Source organism: Myxine glutinosa, chromosome 11 (assembly GCF_964187855.1).
Source record: "Myxine glutinosa chromosome 11, kmMyxGlut1.1, whole genome shotgun sequence".
In the NCBI taxonomy this organism is placed as follows: domain Eukaryota; kingdom Metazoa; phylum Chordata; class Myxini; order Myxiniformes; family Myxinidae; genus Myxine; species Myxine glutinosa.
The window spans coordinates 79,940,980-79,953,315 of NC_136271.1; the positions used below are offsets into that span (position 1 = coordinate 79,940,980).

Sequence of the window (12,336 nt, forward strand, 5' to 3'; positions counted from 1 at the left end):
TTATTGATGTGCTGAATCGAAATTAAGTGTATGCCGGACAAGATTTTGCGATTTTTAACCTTATAAATTAAAATTCAAAATGGCGACCAGTTGTGATAAAAAATACATAACTTACACACCTCAACAGTTGGTGTATACTGTCGTGTATATATATGTATGTATATATATATATATGTATATGTATACTGTCGTGTCCGTAGCTAGTTAAAGCAGCCTTGTACGAATAGCTGAACTGCTTTAGGGCCTGAGACAGCACCCAAATATGGTGGTTATCGTGAACGCGAGATTGTAAGGATGCGAGGCGTTTACCTGAACGGAAAAACACGGGTTTATTCCCGAACGCACAAAGCATGCAAACACCACAGTAACCGCAACAATCAAATAGTTTAATGAACATGAATCACGAACAGAAATAAAGTTTGAAGTAAAAGAAAAATTCTATTTTGAAGGACCCTCCACGCAGTCACAAAAACACACAGGGGAAAACATAATAAAAATAAAATGTTCCCTTTTTGTGCATACACTTAGCTGTCTCCCAAAGGGTCATTTTGTAACAGTGGTGGCGATAGTCAGGTCCAATGCCTCCGTGCCGGAGCACCCAAAATGGCACCGGCCGACGACGACGAGAGCACCCAGAGCCGCGAAGCGAGCTGTGAAGACGGTCCTCTTTCACTCTCTCTCTCCGTCCCTGCCACTAACGGCATGGCCTTCAGTCCACCACGAGCCCAGCAGTCTCCAAACCCTCCTTCAATAGCCACCACCGCAGCAAAGAGCTCCTTGCTCTCAAAAGCGCGCACCAAAAACTACCTCAGCACAAATCGAAAACATGGCACAGCCTTCTTCCTCTAAAAGAGAGAGAGAGAGGCCGATCTCTTCCTCTGCACTCTGGAGCCAATCGGGCCGTTCCCTCCCCGTTCACCCCGCCCACGTCCACGGTCCAATCACGTCATTTGGAGCATGGCCTGACGGCCTTTCTGACTGCCCCCCCCCCCCTCCCCCTGATTCTCTGCCTCCTGTGGGCGGGGCTTTCGCCTATTCGGTCCATTGGCATGGGGCTTACTTAGTCCGACCAGCTCTTCCGTGGCTTCTGTCGGTGGTAAATGTAATTTAAAGGAGGTGCATGGCCGGCCATGGCAACAAAAACATTAGGGGAAAGATTACAGAGGGTAAACATGCACTGGGGAAAATTATCCTTAAACCCTACCGATAATTAGCACAGCACCACCCCCGTGTGGTGAACATTTAAACAACCTTAAGTTACAGTTTCCATACTTGCTGTACATCGAGATTTCTACTCCGCGTCACATAGTACACATAGTTTCACATAGTACACATAGTACACACGTCGCATAGTTTCTACTATGCGTCCATGCTACATCCTATACAGTTCTACCTTTCCTTCGGTATTCTTCAACCTACCCCACATAAACGTAACAATATATATATATATATATATATATATATATATATATATATATATATATATATATATACATATATATATATATATATATATATATATATATATATACACATATATATATATATATATATATATACATATATATATATATATATACATATATATATATATATATATATATATATATATATATATATATATATATATATATATATATATATATATATATATATATATATATATATATATATATTGTTCGCCTGCCACGATGGTGCATGATGACAATACCTTATCTGGAATTCCAATTCCAGATCGGCTAAAACTTTGGTAACCATTTTGAAATGAGGATTAAAGGTATAAAATCAAAAAAATCGAAACCGACATACACTTGATTTGAAATCAGAATACTTTAAAATATAAAGTCCACATGAATGTCAGCTGTCAACATGAAATGCTTCCATCAACCTTTTCAGCGCATTTTTTCCAAATCTGACCTGATCTATAGGAAGTAGATGGTCGTTCAAAGTTGTCGTGATCTTTCACGTCATTGAAGATTGGCATAAACAGGGATTTGGGGAGGAAGGGAAGCTGTGGTGGATTATTTGTGGTGATTCATCGACTTAGTGATGATTTCTGTTTGCCACAGGGTTCCCCACCAACAGGCTGGAGATGGTGGCTGTAGCAGACATTTTTGACAGGGACCGAGATGGTTACATCGACTATTACGAGTTCATTGCTGCGCTGCATCCCAACAAAGATGCATACAGACCAATCACAGATGCTGACAAGATCGAAGATGAGGTGTTTAAAACTGCAATCCTCTTTTCATACATTATTTAGGATGCCTGGTTTCATATGAGGTGACACAACCTTCTGGTTGCCATAACTGTGGGATTTGAGTCAGTATTTTCATCCGAGTCACTTTTTATTTGAGACTTTTTCTGAGGATACAACGGTGATAAAGCCATACTCCTGACTTGAATAGTTGGAATTGACTTTTTTTTTCAAAAGCTGAAATTTCTGCCTCTTTTGCACAAGCTATAATTGATCAGGAAAAGGTGGAAAAATACACAAAAAACGTTCTCACCTGAGAAAACGCTCATGGGAACAACTAATTTTGTACAATTTCTGTTGGGCTTAGCAGAGTAGTTGGCAGTGGAATCTAAAGCAATATCTGGAACATGTTCATCCACTGGATTAAAAAGTGTTTGCTGCCTTTTAGCGTTTGTGGTTGGCAAAATATTGCATAAATTGGAAAACTTTTTTTTTGCATAAGGTCATCACAACCACATCCCTTGCACCGAGAGCGTTTCTGGAGTAAATAATAATTGCATGCTTGCATCAATTTGGTGAACCGTTGTCCAATGGTGAAAAAAAACATCTGTTGTGCTTGTTGAGAGTTTGCTGGTGCTTTCATACATATGTGATGTCTCACTGCTAGTTGGTTCATTTCTGGAGGCATGCAACTTTATTTATCTCGTTTTTGGTAGTACGAGCTTCCAAAAACCCACCTTCCGAAACCATGGTAGTACGAGCGCATAATGGCCTCATCTCTTCAAAAGGTATAGTGTAATACCATCGGACCCCGCTATTCGTGGGGGATATGTTCCTGGAAAATGCCGCGAATTGCGAAACCGCAAATGGTGGGCATTGTTTCAATGGGAAAAGGGGGAGGTTCCCAAGTCGTGAAAATCCGCGAATATGAGGTCAAATGGTGAGGCAAAAACCGCAAATGGTGAGGCAAATTCTCGTGAATGTCGACAATAATCCGTGAAGGTCGATGAAAATCCCACGAATGTATGCCACAGCATTGTTTCAATGGGGAAAAGGGGGACACGTTATACGTTCCCTGCGGTTCATTGGGGAAAATTTTTAAAGTTTAAAATGTTTTCGACTGCAAATGCATATGATTACAATTTCATTTTAAAATGTTTACAAGTTTTTAAAAAACGACAACACCAGGTAATGAAGGAATGTGGGTAGCTGTGGGAGGGGTGAATACTCTGCACATTGTTTGTGGGGGATGTTATCAGATGATGCCATATTGAGCCGATCTGCTAATTTCAAGCACAGATTTAATGAAGCGTTTTCGTTCTATAAATCGTGGGGTTGACCTGTTTAAGCAGCTGGTGGAATATTCCACGAAGCTCTCGATTATAGTCCGGCTAAAATTCGCGGCCGCGAAAGCCATGAAAACACAAAGCAGACAGCAGTGAATGTAGAAGCAGGTCATGCCCGCGGTTCGTAGATGTTTTTCTGCGTATGTCCAGCTGCTTTATGCATGGCTGGTGAAAGATGGGTTTTATAAATGGATCAAGCTAGCGGTTCGTGAATTATTTTTTTTGCGACCCTGAAAAACTGCGAATTCACGGAACACAGCCGCGAATTGGGAAAAAAAATAAACCACAATTTCGTGGAACACAGCCGCGAATAGAAAAAAAACCGAGAATTCGCGGGACACTTTTCCGCGAATAGAGAAACAGGTTGCATTTTATGAACCGCGAATACGCGGAACCCGCGAGTAGCGGGATCCGACTGTATTTACCATCCACAAATATATTCTAGCATATCTGCCAGCTGACTTTAATGACCTTTCCAAAGGATGTGCACACTACAATTTCATAGGATCTACTACTTACTCTTACTACTACTACTACTACTACTACTACTACTGTTGCAACTATCGGGGACGCCTCATTGCGATGGTTGTACCCCACAATGCAAGTCATGGTTCAAATCTTCGAAATTCTTTCCTGCTGCCCGAATTTGTCAGGGTCTGGCTCAGAGTACCAATCGGTCCCCATGGACTGGCCCTTTTCCTCTTGTCTCTGTCTCCTCTTTCTGTCTCTCTCTCTCTCTCTCTCTCTCTCTCTCTCTGTCTGTCTGTCTCTCTCTCTCTCTCTCTCTCTCTCTCTCTCTCTCTCTCTCTCTCTCTCTTTCTCTCTCTCTCTCTTTCTCTCTCTCTCTCTGTTTCTCTGTCTCTCTGTCTCTCTGTCTCTCTCTGTCTCTCTCTGTCTCTCTCTGTCTCTCTGTCTCTGTCTCTTTCTGTCGTGGGCCTGACACTTCATGCGTACACCTTCCTGGATGTAGGGGATATCTGGGTCGATCCTGGGAAATCAATTGGCGCTGTCTTCCTGCCACGGGCTTGTTCAAGAGAACTGTCCGGGACTATACAACAACAACAACAACAACAACAACTACTACTACTACTGCTAGTACTATGACTACTACTATTAGTGTAAAGACCCGAATTTTTCTCATCTCTTATGGGGTAGGCCAGGTAAAAAAAATTAGTCTATGTCTTTCATAAACCGGCTGATCAGGCCTGACGTTCGACTGAAGCTGATTTGGACAGGAAGTAGAGGGGCGCTACATCTGCACCATCCTGTCAGACTCCTTTGTTAGTAAGATATTTTACCTTATATATTTCTGCGTGCACCAGGTTGCACCACCTCTAGTATACTGTGCAGTAATTGTGTATTAAATGCCACTTTAGACTGGATTCCAGTATTGATACCATCTTGAGCTTTGCTTCTCACAAGGAATGATTTATGTGAGGCCTCCAGCAAATATTAAGATCCATAGAAATCTGAGTTCAGAGACTTAAATGTGCTGCCGATAAGTTTTTAACAATAACCAATTGAGGGAATTTCCTGCCAAAGCACGCTTGCTTTATTTGTTCCTTGCAGGTGACGAGGCAGGTAGCAGAGTGTAAGTGCACACGCAGATTTCAAGTGGAACAAATTGGAGAGAATAAGTACAGGGTGAGTGGAAAACGTTTGCTTTTGACCTGTTATTATGTTACGGTTTAACCAGACGATGGAGCGGGTATCGTACCATAAGTGTGTTCAAGGCAAACTCTGAAGCTATAAATTAAAGTAACATGACTGTTTTTTTTTTCTTCCCCTGTCGATGAAAAGTTCTACCTTGGGAACCAGGTACCAGCTGCTTTCAAGCTTCAAGTCTCTTCCATGAGTCACCTCTTTGCTTGCTGGTCCCCCATCCACCTTTACCCCCCAACTCAGCTTGCTTTGTTTAATTTTGAGGGTGATTCCTCTTCATTGTTACCAATCGTAACTTCACACACTGGTGATCCAGCTTACATTCTGTTTCGCTCAGCTTACATTTCCATGAGTTCACTGGGGTTTCCTGTGCACAACAGTTGCCATTGCCAAACTAAAACACGTGGCTTGTGCATGTACTCGGCCATCTTCCCGAGCTAAATGAGCGATTGGGTTAAACACACTCTTGTGGATGTTTGGGATGCGGAGGGGAACTTCTGATCGGTAATAAGGTCATGCTTGCTGGGTTGGAGCATGTTACATGTGATGGTGAAACGTGATGTGATTACTGCATGGTGGTGAAAATGCAAACCAGTGCAGATGCCCAGCAATTATTTATACTTGCATGAGCCTGGGCCTGGTTTTAGTGTTGCTTTTGAATGAAGTGAGAGGCATCTTGAAATGGTCTCTCATTGGGTCGTTCCTCATGGACAATATCCCCTCTCCTGCAGTTTGGTGATTCACAGCAGTTAAGGCTGGTGCGAATATTGCGCAGCACTGTGATGGTGAGAGTTGGTGGAGGGTGGATGGCACTCGATGAGTTCTTGGTGAAAAACGACCCTTGCAGAGGTACCGAGCATTGTCCCATCCTTACACCGCATCACTCATAAAATATCAAATGGCTCATCATTTGCTCCTCGACATCTCAGAAACATTTAGTATCAACAGATAAGCTTCTTCCTGCTGATAATCGATTTTGATCTTCTTGAGTATTTCTTCTGCTCTGTTGTTCCGCAGTTCAATGAAAGAGCACTAAATGTGATGGAATGTAAACTTCCCCAGCCTCCCTGTACTTGTTATTATGAATAACGATTTCTAACTATTTGTAGCATTTTACATGGTATACTGACTCTTCCTCACCCAGAGCAAATCAACTGGATGTGGCACTTTATAAAAGGTAGTCTGCTGGCCTACCTGCTTCCCATGTCGGCACTTATCACGTGCCTTCCGAAACCATGATTTGCATTCCCCATTTCATTCCCTACAGAATGCTCAAATGACAGTCATGTCCACTCGGCACGCCGTGCTGTTCATAACGCAGATCCGCTTTACTCCTTGTGCTTGAGCACACGTACTGTAATTTTTACCATGCACATGGCCTGCCATTGTCTTTGGCCGGTCGTACCACACTATTCGTCCTGGTCGTTGCTGTGATGCTTCTCGCTTTGCTGTTATCATTGCCGGAATTAGCCTCAGTGTTCATTGTATGAGGGAGGCAGAAGGGGTGCTGGAGCGGGTCGGTTGCCTCAATAATAATGATCTATATTATCCACTGTAACCCAAATCTCCCTCCTCTCCAGTCCACCACCACGGAAGCAAAATGCTGCGATCCGACTCGAACTCCTCAGTAACCAGTCAGTTTGGGGACAGTTGTGTGCTGCCTGCTTGCTCAAAGTCCTGAAACTATTTGCTTGGAGTGCAGTGATTTTCGTTTTCCTTTTTCTTTCACCTATTGCTCATTGCCATTCCAAAGTGAAAGTCTTTATGTTGGAATGGAATGCTTTATACGCTTCCGTTTCTTTGATGATTGCCAGTTGCTCTTTATGAGTTTATCAATGTGTGCCTGCTTGCCCCCCAAACCCCTCGCTGCAGTGAGTATAAATGTAATTTGCAAATCAACGTAAGGGACATGTGATGCACGGTCACACATTAGTGCGTTGACCGTGACGCGAAGTGCATGTGTGTTTTCTTGCATGTCGAAAGCACATTGTTTTTGCACGCTCGAAGCTGATTTCCGCACCTAACCTTCAAGGAACTCCATTTGAAATGTCACCTCCAATCCGTGGCTCCAAGGCTGTGCTCCCCTACCCTTCCTTCCGTCACCACAGCGAAGGGTCGCACCAACCTGGAGCTCAGGGAGAAGTTCATCATGCCGGAGGGTGCGAGCCAATCGATGGCGCCTTTCCGAGCACGCGGGCGAAGGTCGCGGCCTACATCCCGCACGACCTCTCCTGTACGCGGCCCACATGTTCACGGTAGCAGCTGCACTACGCCATCTTCGACTTCCTCCGCGACCGCAAACATACCTCGGGTAAGCTCTACCTCTGAGTCTTGTGCTACAAATCCCCTCTACTCCCACCCACATGCTTTCCTTCAGCCATGCTGGCACTACCAAATTGTTCATTGAACACCATTGTGTGTGTTGGGCAAGATTTGAGACTATCCCACTAACTTACTGATGGTTCCATCAAATGGAAATCGGTTTGTCACACGAAGATCAATTATCAGAGGCACATTACCTGCACTTCCTGCACCTTATCTTTCTCTTTAAGTTGCTCCATTAAAACCATCCTCCACATTGTCAGCAGCACGAAAAAGGAAATAATTTTATGGACATATCAAATCATATGGTGCATGTGTCATGTGTACAAACTTCACTTTAATGACTTCTGCCACAGCCCATGAGGAAGTAGATACAATTGGCTTTACTAACGGCTCAGGATGCAGCAGCGGGGTTGCGATCTTCAGAATGGAACGCTTTGCGGTGTGAACGGGATTACTCGATTGGCGGCTTCCTTATGCGCTGTCGTGCATGTGTGCATCACACAGACTTGTAATTTCCCCAATGTAAATTTTCTGGTGTGTCAAACAAACCTTTTTTATTGCTTGCTGTTCAGTTACTGTCGTCCTTGCTTCTCGTACGTGTTTGTTCTTATCTGACGTCCGCACCCATTCATGCTGCACGATGGCCTTCCGTTCCTTCAGCCTTCCAGCGCCACGCCAAGCCGCAATTACGACAAGCCTTGGCTTTCCAACAGCAGAACCTCCACTCCCACGAAACCCCCGAGCCAAGAGTCAGATGCTTCGCCTGCTGAGGTATGTGCCTTCTGAAACAAACAGCGGATCAAACAGAGCCGCAAATCAAAGTTACGCATCATCTATTAAATCAAATGGAGCGCGTTATCGATGTTCAAACAGATGGCGCTAAAAACACGCAAAAAATATTCGGCATTGCATGTTGTTCTGACTTTTTTTGGCCAAACATTTGATGCACCATTGAATAGAGGTTTTGAAACACCTGAAGTGGAGTTTGGAGTGCATTTTATGAATTGTGTTGAATATGTTTGGAGTGCATTGAATATGCGTTATATATTCAAAAATAGTGAAATACCCCTCATCCTGCTACTCACGCTGCCCCGTCTCCTCCTTCCCCTACTGCCTCATTGTGCTTCCTCTCCTCGTCCTCCTTGCACTGCCTCTCCTCATCTTCCTCATGCTGCCTCTCTTCATCCTCCTTGCACGGCCTCTCCTCATCCTCCTTGTACTGCCTCTTATCATCTTCCTCGTGCTGCCGCTCCTCGTCCTCCTTCTGCCTCTCCTCATCCTCCTTCTGCTGCCTCTCCTCCTCTTCCTCATGCTGCCTACTCATCTTCCTTGTGCTGCCTCTCCTCATCCTCCTCGTGCTGCCTCTCCTCATCCTCCTCGTGCTGCATCTCCTCATCCTCCTCGTGCTGCATCTCCTCATCCTCCTCGTGCTCCCTCTCCTCATCCTCCTCGTGCTGCCTCTCCTCATCTTCCTTGTGCTGCCTCTCCTCGTCCTACTTGTGCTGCATCTCCTCATCCTCATGCTGCCTCTCCTCATCCTCCTCATGCTGCCTCTCCTCATCCACCTCGTGCTGCCTCTCCTCATCTTCCTCGTGCTGCCTCGCCTCATCCGACTTCTGCTGCCTCTCCTCATCCTCCTTCTGCTGCCTCTCCTCCTCTTCCTCATGCTGCCTCCTCATCTTCCTTGTGCTGCCTCTCCTCATCCTCATGCTGCCTCTCCTCATCCTCCTCATGCTGCCTCTCCTCATCCACCTCGTGCTGCCTCTCCTCATCCTCCTCGTGCTGCCTCACCTCATCCTCCTCATGCTGCCTCTCCTCATCCTCCTCGTGCTGCCTCTCCTCATCCTCCTCGTGCTGCCTCTTCTCATCCTCCTCGTGCTGCCTCTCCTCATCCTCATGCTGCCTCTCCTCGTCCTCCTCATGCTGCCTCTCCTCGTCCTCCTCATGCTGCCTCTCCTCATCTTCCTCGTGCTGCATCTCCTCGTGCTATTATTCAAATTAAAACTGCATTTGTAGGTTTTATCAACTTCAGTATAAAGCCAGTCTTTCGTTGAAAATCTCCCATTTTAGGCTGTGGAACATATTGAACTCGGAAGGCACTCGGTAGAGCACATGCCTCCGCCAGGCCGAACAGTTTACGTTTTGTATCCCACTCATAGGCCAGACCTGGATTCGGTCCTGAACCAACATCTAATCAGCTAGTTCTTGTTGCCGAGCCAACTCATGCCCCAAATGTTGTCATACTCCTTCCACAAATTTTTGAAATATAATTTTTGGCCACATCTCTCGATGGTGAAGAATTACTTTTTAAAAATCCAAGATTACAGATCTTCATCAAAATCTAATCGATTCATCCTTGTGACAGACACACCAAATATGTCCACCAAGTTACGTCTGAATCCATCCATAACTTTCCGAGACATCGTGCTCACAGACAGACAGTGGTGAAAACATAACCTCCATCCACCTTCAGTGGCGGAGCTGATAAGAAAAATTGAAGAATGTCAAAGCTTTGCTATTTTAATTCCACCTGCTGAGATGTGGTCTTCCATGACTGCACGAACCTTGATATTGTGTTATTCCTATTGACTTCAATGTTAATTCGATATGTTCAGAACCAGCATTTTCTGTTAGTACAATTTCACTCTCCCTCATCTCCCTCTTCTCTCACCCCATCCCGCACTCTTACTCACCCCTCCATACTCCCTCTGTCCCCAACCATTTAAAATCTTTGAAAATAAAATATAGGAAAAGTATTCATCAATGTTATATTTAGGTGTTCAAATTGGCAGATGTAAGATATTGTTTCAATCGTGACCATGTGGTGTGACAGGTGACGCCAATCCACGGAAGCAGACTTCGGGCCCCTGGCTATGTATCAGGCAAGAGTCTGCACGCTGCAGAGGATAGCCTTACTTTCGACTCGACCTCTGACTTGCACATGCTCCAAACATTTGGTGAGAAAAGTCAGTCAACTGGTTAAACTGAGTGCATTTAAATAGTTAATCAGGATATCTGTCGGCGTGTTCTTGGTCGATTCCAAAAGGTAACCTGTGTTTACGCAATATTTTCAGCCTGCATTGTAAATTGTACCGTTCTAATCACCACGCTTGCAGATGAGGACAAAATGGAGATTATTTTTAGGCCCCCGTGTGAAACTCGTGAGGCATATCTCCCTGATCGAGAAGACTTACAAATGTGAAGGAATACGCTAAACCATTGTAAATGACATGAAATGATCCATTTGATCCTCGTAGATGCGAGTCGATCACCAAGCCGTGGAGGAAGTCGACCAGGGAGCCGGAGGGGCAGCGAATCGTCGGACCTCGATGTGCCGGAACGTGCCAACTTCGCCACCGACGGAACCGAAGGGCTCGGTGGCGGCGACGGTTCGGGAGGCTCGCGGCCTGCGTCCAGAGCCGACAAAGCGACAAAAATTCCCAAAGGCTCAGGGAGCGGCCCGTCGAACAAGCTTGCGCGGAGATAGTACCTCCATCACCTTTACCTGGATTCCCCACGCTCACGGATGTAAATTATCGATACAAACTCGAGTGCAAACGCAGCAGAAAGTGACCTTTAATTTACGCTACACAAGGCCTTACCTCTGTAAAAGTGTTTTACATGAGGCTCCCGCAAAGGTTCTGAATGTTTCATCAACAGTAGCACGTTTCGGGAAGCCAATCAATCGCAAAGGGTTTTGAGTTGCTGAACCTTTGCCTGTGCTGTCACATAACGGGTGCGCATAGTCACGGCCTGCCACGGGACTGGCCGGTAGGATTGTGCCCACGTCTCCATTATGTACTCGTCTCGTGTACTCGCATTAATTTGCACCTCCGATCGCTCTTCTCCTCGATACCTCAGCGAAGGATGCTCCTCGTGGCGATGCACGGCTGACACTGACGATGCACACCGACCGGTTACAGGACAGACTAAACCAAGCGACACTAAAAGGGGTATTTAAATGGGGTACTATGGCAAAGGAACGTTCCAAACCACTTAACCAAATGAACATTATGCAAAAGCTTCAAGCTCTGGTGACTTGCATCTAATTTTCGAACCCGAATCGCACTGTCACTGCTTTTTTTTTTTGGTTTTTGTTTTGGCTTCTGTTAGACACTTCATAATTATTAATAAATAAACTTGGTTTTGTATCAAAAGCTAAAATGTGCTTGCAATAAATTGAGCAACTTTGATGTTTCTCGATGTGCAAAATGCGGAATGTGGTGCATTTTCATTATTTCTTTTTTGGAGGTCAAGGCTCATCGAAGAGCTGCATGGTTGGGTAGCATTGCCATGGAGAAAAAAAACAACAAATCCTGGGTGTAATGTGCCACCATTTTGAAAGACAGCAGTGAAAGCGACGAATGGACAGTCTCGAAGGGGCGATTCCATGAATGAAAGAAAAGGCAGTTGAGGTGAGCGATGAGGTTCGACTTTTTGGGGTTAAAAAGGTGTGAGTGCTCGTGTGATGAGGTCGGGATGAAAGGGCCAGACAATGCATAACACTCACTCGCAATTTCCTCACCAGAGATTTCCTTTATAGTTTCATCGGAAATGATAAGTTTGATACGAGAGTTGAAGTTGTGATTTGTCAAGTGCTGTGAAAAATATTCTCTGTTTTAATCTGTGATAAAATGATTTAATTACGTCGTCATCTGGGTATCTGGTACAGTTTAACTTCATCTGGTTTAAAATCCGGGGGCTTTGAGCTCGCAGCAGTCACTATTATAACGCTTTTATAATCGACCTGTGAAAATAGGATAGCAGCATAAAATCATCACCTTCACACGCAGGTGTGATTTTTTA

General features: G+C 44.8%; 1 protein-coding gene across 1 annotated transcript in view; it reads left to right on the forward strand.

Annotated features, from left to right (window-relative positions):
* The window catches only part of LOC137411853 (microtubule-actin cross-linking factor 1), a 237,442-nt gene extending 225,698 nt beyond the window's left edge, over window positions 1–11,744 (forward strand). Inside the window, exons 86-94 of the mRNA XM_078786818.1 lie at window positions 2,070–2,224; window positions 5,113–5,187; window positions 5,344–5,361; window positions 5,937–6,054; window positions 6,786–6,839; window positions 7,314–7,516; window positions 8,191–8,301; window positions 10,364–10,487; window positions 10,788–11,744. Coding sequence (XP_078642944.1) covers window positions 2,070–2,224; window positions 5,113–5,187; window positions 5,344–5,361; window positions 5,937–6,054; window positions 6,786–6,839; window positions 7,314–7,516; window positions 8,191–8,301; window positions 10,364–10,487; window positions 10,788–11,017 — 1,088 coding nt within the window. The 3' untranslated portion in view covers window positions 11,018–11,744. The remainder of the gene's footprint in view (window positions 1–2,069; window positions 2,225–5,112; window positions 5,188–5,343; window positions 5,362–5,936; window positions 6,055–6,785; window positions 6,840–7,313; window positions 7,517–8,190; window positions 8,302–10,363; window positions 10,488–10,787) is intronic.
* Window positions 11,745–12,336: the final 592 nt, after the last annotated feature.